This window comes from Nanorana parkeri, unplaced genomic scaffold (assembly GCF_000935625.1).
Source record: "Nanorana parkeri isolate BGI_ZX_2015 unplaced genomic scaffold, ASM93562v1 scaffold313, whole genome shotgun sequence".
In the NCBI taxonomy this organism is placed as follows: Eukaryota; Metazoa; Chordata; class Amphibia; order Anura; family Dicroglossidae; genus Nanorana; species Nanorana parkeri.
The window spans coordinates 73,161-94,234 of record NW_017306581.1 but is presented as its reverse complement, the minus strand read 5'-3'; the positions used below and the strand labels follow the sequence as shown (position 1 = coordinate 94,234).

The 21,074-nt window shown below is 42.1% G+C and overlaps 1 protein-coding gene across 1 annotated transcript in view; it reads left to right on the top strand.

Annotated features, from left to right (window-relative positions):
- Positions 1-253: 253 nt before the first annotated feature.
- The window catches only part of MYO3A (myosin IIIA), a gene marked incomplete at its 3' end in the record, with an annotated part of 88,784 nt that continues 67,963 nt past the window's right edge, over positions 254-21,074 (top strand). Inside the window, exons 1-6 of the mRNA XM_018557949.1 lie at positions 254-421; positions 11,089-11,226; positions 12,632-12,736; positions 16,416-16,515; positions 17,969-18,045; positions 20,500-20,645. Of these exons, the coding sequence (XP_018413451.1) occupies positions 254-421; positions 11,089-11,226; positions 12,632-12,736; positions 16,416-16,515; positions 17,969-18,045; positions 20,500-20,645 (734 nt within the window). The remainder of the gene's footprint in view (positions 422-11,088; positions 11,227-12,631; positions 12,737-16,415; positions 16,516-17,968; positions 18,046-20,499; positions 20,646-21,074) is intronic.

The following is a 21,074-nucleotide window of genomic DNA, read 5'->3' as shown; positions in this document are numbered from 1 at the left end:
ATGAGATTTGTAAAATAATAAAGATAAAATATAACAGATAAAAGAAATGCTTCCACTTTCACTTTAAAAAAATATAGTTGCTTTGCACATAACTGAATGATTGAAGTGAACACCGCTCCACTTTATTCTGTACTTAGTAAATGAACCCCAATGAGTCATACATTACTGACATTTGAACTAATGAGAGGAGAACCATGGTCATCCTGCGTGAGTTTACAGCATGCTTCCTTTTTTTCAGGGTGATGTGTGGAAAATGTTTTCATTACGCGGAAAGTCATTTGCATTTGATGCATTTCCTGACCCGTCTGACACTTGGGAAATCGTGGAAACGATTGGAAAGGGAACATACGGTAAGGTGTTTAAAGTGATGAATAAGGAAAATGGGAGCAAGGCTGCTGTGAAAATCCTGGATCCATTTCATGTAAGTTTTATTACTTTTATAGATGCTTATTATATGTCATGTATTGATGTACAATAATATCATTCAGTAACAGAATTCAGCTTTTAGCCAGATAGACATCGAAAATCTGATTTCTTATTGGTTGAACGGAACAACCTTGTTAATTAGCGGTCTGCACACTGCATTTAAATGTCCACTAGGGGTTCTATCATCATGCCCCTTATAAGTTTTCTTTGTGTCTTTTTTTGTTGTTTCTCTGGTTGCTGAACTGCATAGGCATGAACAAGAAATAACACACTAGTCAAAGTTGGTCTTGCCCAGTAAAGACCGGAAAATTATGTTGAAATGGGCAATCTCACGGCTTTATTAGGGTTATTAAAACCACATATGTATGCCATTGTACCATTTTTATCATATTTATACCATTATAACAGCAAATAATGACATTAACATTGGAACAAAACCAACGCCAGTCAGCTGTGAGCATTGAATGATCATAAAGCGTATCTGCACCCAAGAACAAAAATGTAATATATTACAGCTTACCAGTCCAACTACATTAATTGTTTGCTGTTTTTTCCCCTTTATTTACACCTTGTAATCCTGCCAGCAACACAATTCTTGTCCTAAAGCGACAGCACACGCTTGCCATGTTGTATCTATGGAGAAACAGTGTTGTTACCCAAGAAAAGGAATACAGAACACCTCCCCTTCTTCTTCAAAACATAGAGGGGTGTAGTTCTGTAGTTCTCAAAGAGAGCTGGTTATGTAACTGGTAAGAGGGCAGCACAGGTAGCTTCTGTGCAATAAGAAGTGCCTTGTGTAAAGACTCATACAGGTTAGTAATTTGGAGTCAAATCTTATTGATAATCAATAAAATGATCCAGCTTGGAGGATTAATGTCCCCCTTCTTCAGACCCCATAGTGTGACAGTTCAAGTGTGTGCAGTGGAACTACTGTAAGACCATATCTGGGTCTTTGGGTTGGTCCAGAGTGGTGTGTTTGGGCTACCAAGTTGCAAAAGGGAACAGCACAGGCAGAGAACACAGGAAGTTAATAACTAATATTTCTGGTAGGATCAACAGGTATGTGTTTGCACTTAACACATAGATAAAACTAATCTCTTTCAATGGTATATTTACAAGACCAAAAGGTAACAAATAGGAGAAGCTCATTGTTGCTTATTCTTACTCAAGGCTCAAGGAGCGCCTTCATGACTCAGAAACCTGAAATGTGCATGCTGCGTGTGTTTGTGTATTTGTATATACGTTGTAAATACCATCGCCGCCGGGATTCATGGAAATAGGTCTGTATACTCTGGAACTGTTGCTACATAAATATGAAAATGTTGTATATTGTTATTGAATAGCATGATTGCACCCCAGCATATGCAAATATACTTTGTGATATGTTGTATCAGTATACACTTTAGTTAGCTTGCGTATGCAGTCATTATAGGTTTCAAGTGAACGGTTTTGCCTGTATTTGGCCAGGAGTTGCACATACTGTGTGACAAACATGGACCATCTTTGATCCAGGGTGAGTCATAGCCAATGTCTATTCTTCTTATGGCTTCCAGTATCTTTGCCTTATCTGTGTCCAATGTTGTAGCTAAAAATATAGGTAAGGTATGCACATGACACTGATCTATCTAATATATGGTAACAATGGTTTTGGTGCTTCATCCAGACTGGGAATCTTCAGAAATACTATAGGATATACACAAAGTTCACTAGCATTGTGTTACCATTGACTGGTTTTAAGGGCAGACCATCTGTATATGCAGGGCCGTCTTTAACGCAGGGCAAAATGGGCAGTTGCCCAGGGCCTAGTCCTTGTTGTGGGGCCCAAAGCAGCTGCCCCTTGAGCCTGCAAAAGATACAGGGCTGGCAACCTCACCTGTGTAGGAATGGGGACTTACACCGGACCAGCCTCCTGTCTGTGTACACGGCGTCGGTGCCAGGCTACATGCAGCAGCATGGACGGGACTTCGGGCTCCGCCCACTATCCACTCAGCCCCGCCCCTGGCTCTCCGTACTCACTGTGTTGCCTGGGGCCTGCTTGGAGCCCTCAATGTGCCATGAGCTGCAACCCCTGCTGTGTTCACTCTCCGGAGCCTCACACCAGGTATCACCATAATCACTGGAACTGTAAATCTAACCAATTACAAGTGTGTGCTGACATATTTACTTACAGTAAACCCAAAATACTTTTTTCTTTATAGTATAGTGCCCCCCTTGCTTGAAATAGAAAATACAGGTTGTTGTTTTTTTTAACATGGAATACAGACTGCACTTATGCCTTTCTTGCCTAGGCAGGAATGATGTCCCCAGTTACCTGCAATATGTCATGTATTCTGGGAGGCTTTGGGGCAATCTAGAGAGGGCCGGCATTAGCACAAGGCTGCATAGGCAGCTGTCTGAGGGCACAGGGGGGTGGAAGCACCTTTGCCTGTGTAGGAAAAAACCTTGCATCAGCCCTGCACACGAGGCATCTAGGGTTCACGGGCATGGCAGGTAGTGGGCAGGGGGCCCAAGGAATTGTTTGCCCAGGGTCCAATCAATATTAAAGACGGCCCTGTGTATATGTGATGACATGGGTCCACCCTTGAAACTGAACAAGACCAGTATCTTTGACTTGTCTGTATCCACTGTTGTGGCTGTGATAGAGGTAAAGTATGCACATGACACTGGTCTATCTCATACACTGTATCCACAGCTCTCCTGCTTCCTCTAGACTGGCAATCTTCAGAAATGCTATAGGATAGACAGGAAGTGCATCAGCATTGAGTTACTGTTGACCGGATTTTAGGGTAGATTCTCTTCATAAAAGATATGAGTTCTAGGTTGAGCTTGATGGACTTATGCCTTTCTTCAAACTCTTGACATGGGTCCCCCCTAGGAACTAGGCAAGGGACAGTGGCTGCATGCTGTCTAAACAGTATCAGTTACAGGCATTTCTAAGCACAGAGGGTCACGGCATCTCTTCCCAGATGCTTTTGATTATTATAGATCTTTACTGTATATAGCCCTGACAATTTACAATACTGTACATTTACATCAGAAGCTTACAATCCAAGGTTCCCATCTCACGTGCATATACACACACACCACACCAGTGGCGTAATCAGAGTTCTGGGCGCCCGGGGCAGAATTTTTTTTCCGCCCCCTCCCCCATTATATAAACAACCACTGGAACTGTACCCTGCACCTCCCCCCCCACACACACATGTTTTTATTTTAATTTTTCAAATTTTAATATTTTATTTTTTTTGAAACTTTTTCATTTTTTTTAAATCAATTTTTATTTATTCATTAATTTTTTATTAAATATTTTTATTTTTTACTTTACTTTTAGGGGCTTCGGGGAAATATTGGGGGTCTAAACAGACCCCTGATATTTCCCTTTAAAAATAGAAAAAGAGATTGAGGACACAGAGTCCTCAATCTCTTTTTCTGTGTCCCCTGTTATCAATGAACAGGAATCCTTTATGAGTGTTCCTGTTCATTGATAACATGGTATGTTTACTATAACTACAATTATGAATGAACAGGAGGAGATGTAGATCACTCCCATTCATTCATAATTGAGGATATAGTATACATACCAGGTCCTCAATTATGTACAAACACTCAGCGATCACTGATCACTGAGTGCTTGTACCCGTTCTCCTCTCTGACACACACTGTCATAGGAGGCTGCAAGAGGAGAGCCCAGCCTCCTGTGACAGCGCTGGCTGTCTCCGCCCCCACACCGCTCTGCTGCACTGTGATAGGCGGCCGAGCGGTGTGGGAGGAAAGACACCGGCCGCTCACAGCGCTCGTCCCGCAGCGCTCGGCCGGCTGTCATTTTCTCTCTGATTCCTTTCATCCCTGCTGGGCACTGCTCTGTGTCCCAGCGGGGATGAAAGGAATCACGGGCGCGCCGGCAAAACTGCAGGAAAATGTCACTTTCGGCATTTAGCCGAAAGTGCCATTTTCGGCCGGCGCCCCCCCTTCACTTTTCGCCCGGGGCCCGCGCCCCTGCTGCACCCCCGGTTGTTACGCCACTGCACCACACACTAGGGCCAATTTATGCAGGAGCCAATTAATCTACCAGAATGTCATTGGAGTGTAGAAGGAAACTGAAGTATAACCATGCAAGCTTATGGAGAACATGAAGATACTCCATGAAGATAGTGTCTTGCCCAGGATTCGATCGGGACCTCCAGGGTTGCAAGGCAGAAGGGCTAACCACTAAATCACTGTGCTGCCCATGTATTTGACATGACAAGGGTGGAACATATGTCCCAGTCCACCCTCTAGGATCCTGCTACCCCCCACCATTCCCCAATCTCACCAGAATACCTTACCCACCAATAACCAAATAGACACATTTGGAGAGAGAGAATTGCAGAGACCAACCCCATCTGAAGAATTCTAGGTGCACTCCAGTTGACCATGATGAATCAAGGACTCCATACCAGAGATGGATCCTCCCAAAAACACTCCAACCAGCACCAAATTTACCACCTTCAAAGAGTGGGCGGGAAGTTCACTTGTCGTGTTGTCATACCTCAACTGATGAAGAAAACTCTTTGCCTCCTCAGCCCATAGAAACCCCACCCTAGAATATATCCTCAACCAATAGGGTAAGTCACCTCCTTAAAACAAAAGACAAACCTTTTAACCCTTTCGGCTCCCTGTTTACCCTATCATGTAGGCCTTGCACCTATTCTTTATGTCTTTGCTCCAGGCCTATCTAGACAAGTTTATAAGGCTTCATTCACACCTAGGCAAAAGTGTTTCAGTGCAGATTAAGCGCGGTTTTTAGGTGCGTTTGTCGTGTTTATTAAAGTGACATTAAACCCTCAGATTTTTTAACATAAAACAATACTGTAATGTGTGCCTTACTGAAATCCATGGTTGTTTCCCTTCTCTTTGCTGCTCTTCCTTTTAAATCCTCATGTCTTCTCATGCTCTGCAGAACTTCCCTTTTCAGCTCAGGGCCTCTTCCTGTAGTGCTGGCTCAGATTACAAACCCATACAAACGGATACACAGACACCGTGTATCCATTCCTGAGGCAAGGCAGTCTTCTGCAAAACAGAAGTTCTGCAGAGCATGAGAGCAGATACAGATTTAAAAGGAAGAGCAGCAAAGAGAAGGGAAACAACCATGGATTACAGTAAGGCACACATTACAGTATTGTTTTAGGTTACAAAATCTGAGGGTTTAATGTCACTTTAAGTCGCGTGTTTTTGTGACAAGATTGTGACATATTGATATACATGGGAAACACGCATAAAACTTGCACGAAAAGCGTTTCCTATTGGTGATGGACGCCGGCAGAGAGAGGAGGGGACAGTCAGTCATGGACTCGGTCAGTATCAGAAGAGAGAGGAGGGGACCGGGCAGCATACCTTATCCCGCCGGGTCCCCTCCTCTCGCTCCTGATACTGACCGAGTCCATGACCGAGCGCCCGAATTTTCAGAGGGGGGTGACACCAAAGTGACTGTCAGTCATTTTGGTGTCACCCCTCCAATGGTGACACCCCCCTTGTGATGCCACTGGTCTATGGGGACAAATCGCACTGATCTGCGCAAAAAAAAGCTCATGTACTTTTTCCATCGACACAAATTTTACGCACAAGAAATACACCAAATACGCCAAATACACCACGATGTGAACGGGGACTTAAGAGTACCAGTCTATGGTATTATATAATAACGTTTTTATGAAGGTGTCACATGATGCTGGTGCGCTTTCCATCTTTCCTATAGTGTATTTAAATATCAATAATGTATATAACTCATGACGACCAATCAGATTTCAGTTTGCAGCTAAGTGAAAGGTAAAATGTAGTCTTCTGAAGGCTTATGCACTTAATTTGTATATTTCTGCAAAAACACATCACTGAACTGACCTTCTTACACCTCCTAAAGTTCTTCACGTCCCGGGTTAATTCACCATATAAAACTTATTTCAAAGAACATTCTGTCAGCAATAAATGTAAAAAAAAAAATGCCAGTCTAATTGTACAAAATACAGTGTGCTGGCAGAGCAGACAACATCCTACAGAGCCCGGCAGACCTTTATATATTTGGAACATTTCAAGCAGATAAAACTGGGACGTATTGATCTCGGCAGTGAAAAGTATTTACTGACAAAGGATTTTTCATTATGAAAGGTAATAGAAAAATTCTGTTTATTTATTTATATATTTTTTTCCTGCCTCATTCCGAGCCCCAAAAGAGTGAAACCAAACAAAAGGGAGAGTTTGATGGACATTTGCCCTTTAAACTTCATCTAACGGTTTGCTGGTTCAAGCAGAACACAAATATTAACTGATTTGTAGCCTCGGGGGGGGGGAAACAGGGATTGGCTGTAAAATATTCTGCCATTTATTGTATTGTAATTATGTTGAAATTGTATGAAATGTTTTGGGAATATGAGTTTGCTGTTTATTGAATGAATATGTAAATTAAAAATATAAATCATTTCAGATTTTATGGGGGATCTCTTGCTATCCTGCTGCTGTTAGGTGGAAGGAGCTGGGTGTTTATTGTTTCAGTGGCAGTAGTTTCATGGTTAAATGGTCAGTATACCTTCACCATACACTCCTGTGGTAACGTACCCGATCCCAGATCCTGCAAGCCCAACTTTGAAATTCTCTTATGTGGTCCCTCTTGGCCTGGTAAATAAAAAAGCATTTTGTTATATTTGAAAACTTTCATTTATAACAGGTATTTATATAGTGCCAACAATTTACACAGCACTTTAAGCACAGTGCAGTCACATGAGTCTCTGCCCCAGTGGCGTCACAAGGGGGGCACGGGGGGTGCGGCCCGCACCCGGGTGTCACCATTGGAGGGGTGACACCAAAATGATTCACAGTTATTTTGGTGTCACCCCTCTCTAAAAAGTCGGCCACTCAGTCATGGACCGAGAGCCCGACAGTGTCAGGAGAGGGTGAACGTCTCTCCTCTCTCTGCCGACGTCCAGAACTAAGATGGCCGCCGTCAGGCATCAATCAATTGGTCGTGAATGCGCAAAGACGTCATCGTGCATGCGCGTGGTCACCCAGCCTCGGGATGCCCCTGCCCTGCCCTCAAGAAACTTACAATCTAAGGTCCCTATCTCACATGCATACTTACACACTAGGGCCAATTAACCTACAACCATGTCTTTGGAGTATGGGGAAACCAGAGCTCCCGGTATAAACCCACAAAAACACAGGGAGAACATGCAAATAGTGCCCTGGCCAGGATTCAAACCGTGGACCTCAGTGTTGCAAGGCAGAAGTGCTAACTACTAAGCCACTGTGCTGCCCAATATATAGGGCAGGGCAGGGAACGGGGATCCTGTGAAACACTGTAATAGCTGCATCTACTACACTGTCTTACAGTCATCTGCTGAGTCCAGGAACAGCCACTGTGGTGAGTTACTTCCCTTCTGCTCTGAAAACACAGGGGGGTTGCTCGTTTGGCACAGTGGCCATTCAGTGAATGCCTAGTATTTTTTTAACAATTAATACTAGCCATTATCTGATTGGACAGAGGGCAGTGCCATGACTTTGCTCCTCATCCAATCAGAGAACACCTAGTATTAATTATTAAAAATACTAGGCGTTCTCTGAATGGTCGCTCTGCAGAGCAATCGACCCCCTGTGTTTTAAGAGCAGAGGGGAAGTCACTCACCACAGCAGCTGTTCCTGGACCTGGAAGATGGCTGTAAGACACTGTAGTAGCTGCGGCCACTACAGGGTATTACATGATTTCCATGGCCCTTCCAGGGTTCATTAATACATAACTTACAATGTGCTATACTGGATCAATGTAAGTACTGTATACATACATTTCTGTAGCTGGTGTTCAGCTTAAAAAATTGGTTTTGAACAGGTAACTTGCCAACCTGTAACCTCCTGTGCTCTCTGCCTCTGCTGCATTTTTATCTGTTACATTGTTATCAATATTTGAGGACTACGGAACCCCTATACTCTATGTTATGGAAAATAAGGGGGTGTTACTGTAGTCTTGTTCAGTTTCTGTTGTCCTTAGGCTTATACTGTTTGGTGAGTGAGCATTGCCAATCTTGTACAGGAAGTGTGGTGTTATTTGCAGGATCACCAGGTGAAAATAAAAATGTAAAAAAACAATACAAAAATTAGGCGGAGGGCTTACATGGCCAGGTGAATAAGAGAGACAATGAACTAAGGGGAAAATAGGGGTTTTGACATTAAGGCAGTGGTCCTGCCCACCCACCCAAGGCAGTGGTCCTGCCCACCCACCCTGTTTGATTTGTTAGTTGTTGTCATTTAAGTGTCATAGCAGTGTTGGCGGTGTGGGGTCTTTGAAGGAGGCCAAAATAAGTGCTGGTGGGTAATGTTTGGGGACCTGTCTTGGTACCATGTCTTGGTATGGTGTCCTCAATTAATTGTAATGGACAGGAAATTTAGATATTGATGTGTCTGTGGTCTATTTAATATTGTGGCCTTCAAATACCTTCTTATGTTGAATTTATAATTGTATTAATTGTATAATAAAAGGTTCCTATGGCCATTTAACTCGATTGGAAGTGTGGTCTGGTTTGTTTGGGGGGAGTTGGAGGGAGGTTTGGGTGGTCATAGCAGTCTTGAAGGGACATCTGTTCTACCTTAGTCATGTGTATGATCATTTGATCAAAGGAAACCTTCATAGAGGGTATTTCAAAGTTTGCATTTTCTGATCAAATTCTGAAAAAAGTCTAAAGATTTGCAAAATTGAAATTACTATGAGGAAGTAAGAACATTTTTTCACATCCGCTTGGGCCCCCCTTGAGTCTGGAGCATGGGGCAGCTTCCCATTTTGCTTTTTATTATAATCCATTATAGGCAGTACTGCATCACAACTAAGAGAAGATATGTAGCAATAATGTATCCAGGGGGAAGGAGTTCTATTTATTGTAGATGATGCATCCTTCCTCCCAGCCACTGGTTTGAAGATGCGTTATCTGTAGTTCCACCTCCTTTGATCCTCATTTTCTGCTTTCATAGCTGTCATTTCTAGAATACCATTTCTGTGGGGAAATGTTAATTCATAAAACCGGTTCAATGTGCTTAAATATTTGCAGTTTTAGGCTTTTTTGCATCATACTGTATATTTTTATGTTGTAGCTAGAGATATGCAACGTGTTATGTTTGCAATAATGAATTGTTTTATCTAAACCCGAGAACAGAAATGTAATATATTGCATCTAGCCAGTTCTTAGATATGATAGCTGCATTAGTTTTTTTTTTTTTTTTAAGGCTTTATTTTAAGCTGGTGATCCTGCCATGACACATTTCCTGTCTTTAGGGTGACAACACTCATTGTACTATATATGTAAAGAAGCAGACTTGTCACTCTACCATAGGAAGTGTGCTAAGGATACAGGACACTTCCCCCTCTACTCATCTCCATTAGGGAGGTGGGGGTTCTATAGAGGTAAGCAGAGGAGCAGGAGGATAAGACATGTTGAGATAACATTGCAGAATGCACAGGACACAAGAGAGCTCTGAATTTCTGACAAGATCAACAGGTATTTTTTACACATTATTATTACACAGGATTTATATAGCGCTAACAGTTTGCACAGCACTTTACAAAATGGAGGGAGACAGTACAGTTACAATACAATTTCAGTACAATAGGGTTAGGAGGGCCCTGCTCGTGACAACTTACAATCTAGTAAGAGGGGTAAGTGGTACAAAAGGTAATACATGTGAGGGATGAGCTGATGGAAGAAGGGATGCATCCATACTGGTTTTTCAGTATCAAGCACGAGTACTGATATATTTTTTTCGGTACTCGCCGATACCAAATTCAAATACGGGAGGTCCCATTAAGGAAGCCACGTAGCATGTAATAACTCGCCGCCTTGCTTCCCGATTACATAGGAACCTGTCGCCATGCTCCCTCATCACCATTTGACAAGGAAGTATGGAGCCGGCTTTCTGGACAATTAGGAAGCTGGGGGTGGTAATGACTCGCCGCCTGGCTTCCTGATTGGCCAGCTTCCCGACCAATCAAGAAGCTGGGGGGCAGGTAATGACTCGCCCTCCGGCTTCCTGATTGGCCAGGAAGCCGACTCCATGCTCCTTCGTCACCAGGTGATGAGGGAGCATGGAGCCAGCTTTCTGGCCAATCAGGAAGCCAGAGGGCGAGTCATTACCTGACCCCGAACTTCTTGATTGGCCAGGAAGCCAACTCCAAGCTTCCTGGTGACAAGGAGCTGGCTTCCAGGCCAATCAGGAAGGTGGGCAGCGTGTAATTACTCGCCGCCTGGCTTCCTGATACCGGAAGTTCCAGAATCGGGATAGGCATCAGGAGCATATGGGCGAGTACGAGTAAATACTCGGTATCTGCACCGATACCGATACGAGTATTCCAGAGAATGGGAGAAAGTATCACCCACTTATCAAAGAGATATAACAAAACACTGTCAAAGGTATACTAACAGATTGAAAGGTAGAAAGAGAAGTTCCTTTTTGGGGTTTTACATACCTTTTAACTTGTTTCACTGGCCATTATGACAGCTGTGACCTAAAATAAGGACAATTGTAGGTCAATCTTATTGCATGAAATAATACAATAAAGTGATGTTAGGAATTTGAGGAAGGGAAATATTGAAAAGAGTTCAAAAGATTTTTTTAAGATTTCCTTTAATGGCTAATTGATATTTTTGTTCACAGGAAGATACTGATGAAGAGATTGAAGCAGAATATAACATACTGAAGGCTCTGTCTGATCACCCAAATGTTGTCAAGTTCTTTGGAATGTATTTTAAGAAAGACATAAAAACTGGGGATCAGTTGTGGCTGGTTTTGGAGGTTAGTATCGGACACAAATTTTGTTATTTCTAACTTTATCACACTAAACACAAACCCTAAAGCCATCTGGGAATACAGAACTGCTAGTTTGATGGAGGCCTGGGGCATTGCCCAGCATAGGCCACAGCTCCCTGTCTGTCACCTGTTGAAATAAGGTAGGGGTAGGCAACCGTGGCACTCCAGCTATGGTAAAATTACCAGTCCCATCATGCCTATGTTTGACTATGTTATGCTTGTGGCTGTCACACCCTTGCAACGCCTCACGGGACAACAGCTGGAGTGCAAAGGTTGCCTAGGTCTCTAGTTTGGGGTATACCATGAATCGGGGGGTATGTGGGATGACCTTAGGCTGGGTTCACACCATTTTCCGGACCAGATCTGGACCAGATCTGCAACATAGTGCATTGCATTTTTGCTGCAACTTTGCCGAGATTTTGCCCCGATTGGAATAAAAAATAAATTATATAATATATTTATAGCATAAAATGGTCTTACAGGTGCGTTCCACTGCGTTACATGCATTTTTGATGCGTTTTGATGCCTTCCAGTGCATTCCAGACTAGACAAAATAGGACAAGCAGTATTTTTCTGGTCTGGTCCGGAACGGACTGCGCTGGTGGGAACAGAGGCCAGAAATACCATAGCTATTTTGGGTCTGGAAACAGTCTGGTCTGGAGGTAATCTGGATGTGGTGTGAATGGTCCTTTAGGCAAGCAGTGGGCTGACTTTTGGGAGGAGTTATGTAAATATCAAAACACCTTGATGGGTGAATGTCAGTCTAGAGAAGTGGGCATTCCTAAGCTGGCTTCACCTGCATACAGACTGTTCTAGGTAATGTCCACATGTGAGGCTGAGCCTCCATAATTGAAAGACATGAAATTCAATGAATGCAGGATGTCCCCCAGCCAGTAAATGAGGTGGGCTCCATCTGACTTGCTGCATTTTCTAATGCATGCTGTGGGAAGCTCACAGTGTGCAGTGAAACCAGACTAAGCATTTTCAGTATAGTAGGGGAGCCTGTGCAACTGTGCCAGACTGAAGGCATGGACAGAGTTCAGTTTTTAATACATATCTGCATACAAGGATGTAACCTGGCCTTATGTATACTTCACCGTTATCCATTCACCACTACTTCCTAAACCACTATAGGTTCCATTACCTCTTGTTTGTCCCCCCTTACTTCAATTAAATCAGGTTATGGTAAAGATCAGCCTTTTATTCAAGAGGGAGTGCTGGTGACTGTTGTGTTTTTGGACACATATCTTGTATTTGTACTTGTATTCTTATTTTTGTTTATATTTCTGTATTATTTACTCTTACTGGCAACAGTTAATGTGTGCATTGTCACTGGAGATCATGATGGTGTTATAGAAATCAATAATAATTTTTGATTGCTCTCTTGCAGTTGTGCAATGGTGGATCTGTCACTGATTTGGCCAAAGGGCTCCTGAAAAGAGGTGAAAGAATGAATGAAACCATCATTGCATACATCCTACACGAAGCTCTTATGGTGAGACTCTGCTCATGGGGTAAATTTCTCCCCTGTTTATGCCTCTTCCCACTCCTACTTGGTATTGTGATTTGGTTGTATTCAGTAGGTTTCCAATAAACCCCATTGTGACGTCCTCAATGTGCATTCTTCTTATAATTGATTTTTCATATAAAACCATATTAGAATCAGATCATTTGTGCCTTTGCTAGCATTATAGCTACAATATTATTCCTCCACAATGTCAGCTCCGTAGTATAAAAAAGGTGAGCCTATTTACTGTACCTAATATATGATATACACGGGTAGATTTATGAAGGAACGTTCATCCGAAAAATCCTGTTGGAACGTTCGATATTGCCATCAGAGACTTGGCGATTGTCTTTCGAAATTTCGTTTGATTTTCATGTTCATGTAACATTTGGTTTTGGAATTAATGGAGTTTCCTGAACGAAAACTACATTCACTGTTAGAAATTGATCACATCGAGAAACATTTACCGCGTGCTCCTTCAAATTGTTTCATCACTGCGGTCGAAATCGATCATTGATTTGACCCCATCAGCTATTGAATGAATGTTCCAAAATCGATTTTGTTTGTTCTAAACTCTAAACGTTCATACCCTACTTTAGCTAGTAGTAGTTAATTACATTCAATGAAATAAAAAAATGTTTCAGATGGAATCAGGCTTTTGCTCTTTTATTGCCACTAAAATATTATGCCGCAGGAATAATGGGCTCCAGTAGGAGCCTGAGATGTCAATGGCGCCATTCATGATGCCCATTTTTTGATCTCCCCTGTTATCAAGAAACCTACAAAGGCTGAGCTTGGAGCACTTACGGAATATCAGAGTTGTCAGTTGACGGCCACTCTGGCCAGGAATATACCAAAATAAGAATAGTGGGTACCCGTTCAGCTTAAACTGGACTTGTTCTGTAATGTTGAGGACCGGTTGTTTGCGCTGCACAGCTTCCTTAACTCTAATGAGTGTCAGTAACATACCCAAGCATTTATTTGCATATAAGTAAGGGTGCCCACACACCTTACGATAATGGTACGATAATCGCCGGAAATCCCGCGATCGTACGATTATCGTAAGGTGTGTGGAAGCCGTGCGACCTCTACTACTGTAAGGTTGCACGACTTTTAACTTACAAACATGTTCGAAAACCCGCCGGGCATCGTACGATGTTCGGCGGGTGTGTAGCATGTTCGTAAGATAAAAGCCGGACGGGCCGTAAGATAAAAGCCGGACGGGCCCTCAGGGGGCGCGGCTTGCGATCATCGCAAGTACGATCTGCCTGTCCAAGATAGGCAGATCATATTTTTTTTAAGTACCTTACAACCATCGCAAGACAAAAGTCTTGCGATGGTTGTAAGGTGTGTGCCCAGCATAACTCAGTCACCTTATCCAATTAACATGGAATGTGTCAAGACAATTGTTGATTGTCCAAGATGGGGGGTGGGAAAGTTTGTGAAACCACCCCGTTATTTTTACCTCTCTCACTTCACAAATATAGAACAAGTCTATGGAATGTTACCAACTACTGCCAGGTATACCATGACCTGGATACATGAGATCCTTCACAGACCCTTTATAGTACTTATTTACTGTATATCCGTATAAAGAAACTCTCATATTTAATAGCATATCCTATTCTGGTCTCCGAATCAAAGAAACTATGCCCTGGATTCAAAAATGAAAGCCATGTTATCTTTTGTGCTGCACTTATTCAGTGAATTTCTTAAGGATAAGTGCACTTTAGGTAAGATCCCTCAAACACATTGGGCCTGGTCTCAGCAGAATTACCCTCAATATCACCCCATACCTTAGTATTGTTTGCTTTGATGCTTGCCCAGAGCCTGTGCTACATTGACAGAACCATGACAGGGTCAGTCCGTCTTTAGCTGCATAGAGATATCCATAATTTCCTGTCCTCACAGAGCGTCTAACCTTTCTTTGGTCTTCCCAAAATTAAATATAAAATGTTTCAGTTGGAGTCAGGCTTTTGCTCTTTTAGTGCCACCAAAGTATTATGCCACAGGAGTAATTCATGATGACCATTCCTTAACCTTCCCTGTTATCAATAAACCTAGAAAGGCTGAGCTTGGAGCACTTACGGGATCAGAGCTGTCAGTTGCCGGCCACTCTGGCCAGGAATATAGCTAATTGAGAACAGTGGGTACTCATAAAGCAGAACTCCGGGCAGTTAAAAAATGAACCCTTGCAGTGAGGCTACCGCTGCACTGCAAGGGTTAACTGCACATTTTGGTCTAAGGCCTGAAAAAAAAGATATACTTACCCGATCCTCAATCCTGCCTGGCTGCTAGGCTGGTCCCTTGGGCTCCAGTGGTCTAAGCCCCACTGTCATCATCACGTGTAATACAAGTCCATTGACTTGCACTGGACATGAGGACGATGAGGGGCATAAGCATCACTTATGGGAAATGTGTATGTATATATGGTATTTATTTATTGGACTCAGTTTCATCTATCTATTTTCATTTATATTTTGCAGAAAATTTGGAGATTTTTTGTGTCTGTGTTAAGTAAAATTAAGTTACGCTAATTTCATGAAAGATAAAGTATTGCAGAAAATATATAAAATTTTGGACTTTATAAATGCAACAATAGAAATGTTTCTTTAAAATAAACAAATGTACATCTGCATGGTGCTATCATGAATGTTGAATTTAATCACTGACATCAGCATCTTGCAATTCTCTGCACAAAAAGACAGACAGGGGTAGCACTATGCACTGATCAGGCTGCTTTGAGCTGTACATTGATGTCAGCCTAACACAGTAGGAGAGAGCAGAGTGAGGACCTACTCAGTAAGCTGCTGCTCCTTCATTGTTCAATCACAGGCTTGGGAGGATTCTTGGCCAGACTATATTGAAGACTATATACTTCAATATAGTCTTCAAGGAGGTCACTGATCTGACAATCCTGGCAGAGATCACAATAGAACTGCAAATCCTCTGGCAGGTAAATCAGTTTATATACACTGCTTGGCCAAAAATAAAAGTCAATTCCTGGATTTCGCGCAGTATTGTGATCTGGGGTTAGTTCAGTTGGTCAGGTTCAGCAACCTAATTTCCCCAAAAATGGGTTCAGCTGTCTACCTGCATATACTGAATGACCAGGTTCTTCCATCAATGGATTTTATCTCCCCTGATGGCATATTGGGCATATTCCAAGTTGACAATGTCAGGATTCATTAGGAACAAATTGTGAAAGAGTGAATCAGGGAGCATGAGGCGACATTATCACACATGGATTGGCCACCACAACCAGACCTTAACCCCAATGAGAATCTTTGGGATGTGCTAGAAAAGACTTTACGCAGTGGTCCTACTCTCCCATCATCACTACAAGATCTTGGTGAAAAATGAATACAACTCTGGATGGAAATAAATTATGTGACATTGCTTAAGATTATCAAAATAATGAAATGGTGAATGTGTGCCGTAATCAAAGCTAAAGGCGGTCCAGCAGCGTATTAGAGCGTGTGACTTTTTGTTGGCCAGGCAGTGTGCATTTCATCTGTTTCTCGGGGGATAAGCCTGGGATGTCAGGTCCGGAATGGGCCATTCAGTGGAGGGGTTCTCATCTAAAACGCCACTTATCCTTTAAACAGAAAAAATTATACAAACATAAAAAACATTTTCTCTTCTGAATTAAATGAATGTTCTGCAGGGACTGCAACACTTGCACAGCCATAAGACAATTCACCGTGATGTTAAGGGAAACAATATTCTATTGACTACAGATGGAGGTGTCAAGCTGGTGGACTTTGGTATGGCAACTTTTTTTATATATACAATAATAGATTTACGATAGTAATTTCCTACTTAAAAATGCTAAGTAGATACAATAATGATTATAGAAGATAAAAACGACTTTCACCAGTTTTATTATTTGCAACCTGGGCACAGCTGTGGTGAAACTAAAAATTCCATGTATTTATAACCAATTCACAGAGTCATTCACCCCACAAGTATTTCTGTGTGAACAGACCCAAAAACAAACATTCTCAGATATATTTTATTTGCAGATCTAATGTATTGTGATGTAATGCTACAATATGGCCACTAGATGGAGCTGAGGAGCATAGAAAATAAATCCATATTTCCTTAGCTCCATCTAGTAGCCAAGATGCAGTATTACATTACATACATTTGACCTACAGAAAATAAATCTTAGAAGGTTTGTTTTTGCACCTTTTTACACAGAATAAATGTTGAAAAGCATTATAAATAGATCCTATAGTGTATACTTTGCTATTATTGCAGTGTTTAATTTTTTTATATGGCATTTTTACAGGTTTGCTCTTCCATATTTTTGTTATTGTATCAGATATACAGCTGTGTATATTAAACAGAGGATGCTCTTAGCGGCACTTTCACTGTGTCCCTCTCTGTTGAAGTAAGATATCAACCACATAAAAATGTACTTTAATCAAGGAGTCAGCTGATCTGTAGGACGTCTATTGTAAAATAAGGAGCAGCAATGCACAAGCATTTTATAGCGCTGCAAAAGCAGAATGCAGAGCCTAAGCATGTAATAAGGAAATGTGCCTTCCCCTCTGTACATACAGGATATCAAAGTACACATAGCAGTTTTATATAATAACAAATTACATAGTATAAGCAATTTTTAAAGCATATGAAACAATTAAATTATCGCAGCTCTGCATTCGTTGAGACATTGTTAAATGGAATTTTTAGTGCAAGCAATGTACGTACCTGAATTTGACTTGGTATCAGCCTCTTCTGGTCCCTGTAGAGCAGAGCTCAGAGTGGGAGAGGGACTGCCAGCCAGCCAGGCAGGGCTGAGCTCTTTGGCAGAGCTATGAAAAATCTCAGAACTGGATGTACAAAAATACAAATCTTTTGAGAGGTAAAACTGCTCCCATATATGTATTTCATCTGTTTATCTACCACTGGGGTGGACAAATCCCATCATGAGTCTGCCTCTGGGAGTCATGCCTGGGGCTGTCTTGCAATGCCTCATGGGACTTGTAGTTCCACAACAGCTGGCGGGCCTGAGTTGCCCACCCCTGATCTAGTGGTTTGCCTGAAGTTTAGGTTTAAATCAATGCAATATCTTATAAAGATGACCTCAAGCTGATTTCTTCTACATATAAAGTTAAAGCACTCTGCATACCCTTTGTACACTGCACTGTGACAGAGTAAGTGTTTAAACCTTAAAAACTGACCCTAATATTGGATATGTTTTAAATAATACAGGTGTATCAGCCCAACTGACAAACACCCGTCTCCATCGGAACACGTCTGTAGGAACACCATTCTGGATGGCACCAGAGGTTGTCTTTTTTTTTTGTTATGTTTCAATATGGACCCAAATAATCCAGTTTACTTGCCGGTTTTATAGGTTAAAGTTAAACTCCGGACACAAAAACATTAATATAAATAGCCAATAGCCACAAAGGTTATAAATCCACACTGTGTGCACCAAATGCCTTTGCAACCCCAGTTATTTCCTTGTAAAACCAGCAGTGACATCATCACTGTGCTGTACATAGTCTGTGCAGAGAGCAGAGCTGTGGGAGGGGCCCAACAGGGGGAGGGCGGAGACAAGACCAGTCACCCTGCACAAGAAGAGAGAGAGCAGTGACCGGTCTGTATTACAGGAAGCTCCAAGTTTTACACAGGATTTTAGCAGTTTTACAGCAACGGGTGTGAACAACTCCCTAATTTCAGAAAGAGGAACTGAACAGAGAATCCACAAATACTGTCTGGAAGAAATACACAAAGCTTGCCAAGATTCCAGGAAGAATACACATGGATCTTGTATGAGGACAATATTTACGTATCCCGGAATTCAGCTTTAGAGGGAAACTATAGTGTATTTCAGTGAGCACACATTTTATTGATGTAATTCATAAAGTAATTTGTGACTTTCATGTTTTTAATCCATTGCTGTTATATGACTGCGTATTTGTGGATTCTCTGTTCAGTTCCTCTTTCTGAAATCAGGGAGTTGTTCGCACTCGCTGCTATAAAACTGCTTAAATAAGCTAAATTAAAGTAGTATTTAACTCTCAAACTTTTTTCAGTAATGAATCCAGATCAAACAAATATATATTTCCTGGCAGAGTATTTCTTTATATTTTTGCTCAAGCAATTAGAGCCATCATGTTTCCAAATGGCTGGCTGCAACTCACTCAGCTCAGCTTCCCTAAACTTCCTGTCCCATAGTAGATCACAAGGAACAGAGCAGTCTCCAGCAGCCGTCCACCTATTAGGTTGGAAAGAGGAAGGAAGGAGTAAGGAGGAGCAGGGAGAAGGGGTTATCACTTGCCTTGCTGTGTTTGTGTGTTTGAGGATAGTCCATAATAGAAGTCACCTGTCGCCCAGAAGGAGGGATCCTGCCTGGCCCCGAAACGTTGGCTGTATGACGTATGTGACAATTTAATAAAAAGTGCTTATACTTCTTGCACATATCATGGAGTGCTGGTGACTTCTATTATGGACTTTATCTGAAACGGCGAAATCCGTTTTGTCACTTCAAGCACCAACTTTCCGTTAAGGTCTGTATGCTGTACGGAGTGCAGGTGATTTTGTGTTATTGTGTGTTTGTGGAGACACACACAGCTTACTAACATACTCCCTGCAAGAGAAAGGAGCCACCCTACGCACGATAGTAGAACCAGTGCTTAAGGGACCAGCTGATTCTGCAGGAAACTAAGGGGCCTATTCACGAAGCAGCCAAAGGATCTAGCCGTAGCTTCGGCTGATCCTTCGGCTAGCTTCGGCCCCAGGACCGCTGCGGTTTAGTAGAACCGAAGGGCTGCTGTACGGGCTGTAACCAGGGACGCTGATCTCTCTGCCATTGGCCGGCTGACAGCCTGCTTCTGACATCTCACGGCTGGCTCCGGCCACTTACAGAGAGATCAGCGTCCCCCACAGAGGGACCGAGCAGAACAGCCAAGCTGAATGCCGCTGAGCGGCATTCGGCTATTCACTCACTGCTATTCGGCATAAGAATAGACCGAACAGCAGCGAGTAGCCTGCTGTACAGCAGCGAGTAGCCTGCCTGAGGTTTGGCTCAGCCGATCTAGATGTTGGATCAGCTGAGTTGAACTCCTTCTGCACTTCGGGTCGGCCGAACATGCTGAGCATGTTCGGCCGACCCGAAGCCACCCGATGTAGGCTGATTTCAGCCGATATACGTCTGAAATCAGCCGTACCAGCCTGAAGTGAATAGCCGAACAGCTTCAGGTTGGTCGTTCACTCGGCTGCCTACGGCAGCTTAGTGAATAGACCCCTAAAATTTTAGACATCAAGAAGCAGCATTTATTCATCAACATTTGAAATTTAAAAACAATTTGACTTTAATATTACTTTAGGAACAAAAAATGTTCTTCGTTTTCATCCGATCTGAGCAGACTGATAGACATGAATGGAGAGAGAGTAACATCACTACACTTGTAGTCCATTCATTCTTCCTCCTGTTCATGTCACTGAATGTCTATACCAAGCTACAGACATGGAGAGGAGGAAGAGTCTGCAGGAGCCAGAGCATTGCATCTACGATCCACTGATTGTGGCCACAATGCTTTACTGGTTCCAATGAAAACAATGATAAATGCAAATTTTTTTCTTTTATGAAGAAGTGTGCAACTATTGTTATTATTATTACTATCATTTTTTTTTTAAAGGTGGACTTTGCCTTTAAGTATTAATTGTAAAGCATTTATTGATGTGTCTAAGAAAATCCCACGTAATACTTTTCCATATTTGCCTTGTTTTTCTAGGTGATTGCATGTGAGCAGCAAGTAGATGCAACATATGATGCACGCTGTGATGTCTGGTCTTTAGGAATTACAGCCATAGAGCTTAGTGATGGTGATCCTCCATTGGCTGACTTGCATCCAATGAGAGCTCTTTTTAAAATTCCTAGGTATTTACAGTATTTTTAATATTGGTTATTAATACCTGTGTTATTAGTACCTGCTTAGAGAACAGCATTAAGGACAGCTATGGTTAAAAATAATCTACCGTAATGGCAAAAAAATACCAATTGCCTGGCTTTAATACTGAATTTCTGAGCTGGAATGACCATGCAGCAACTAAAGTTAGGCTGAGGACTCAAACGGGCTGGTTAACTAAAGGTTGTTCACCTTGCAATGGAATTTTCACTTAGCTTAGTGAATGTGGTGAAGATTTCCTTCGCAAAGAATAGCCAACTTGACTAATATGTGAAAATAATTCCGTTATAGTTTGTCTATTGTGAAATATATTTTGCATAATGAATACAAAGATTTTCACTTAATTATTTTCTCCTATCTATCCTGAACACAGGGACCCCAAATATGCGTAGGTCTACTCT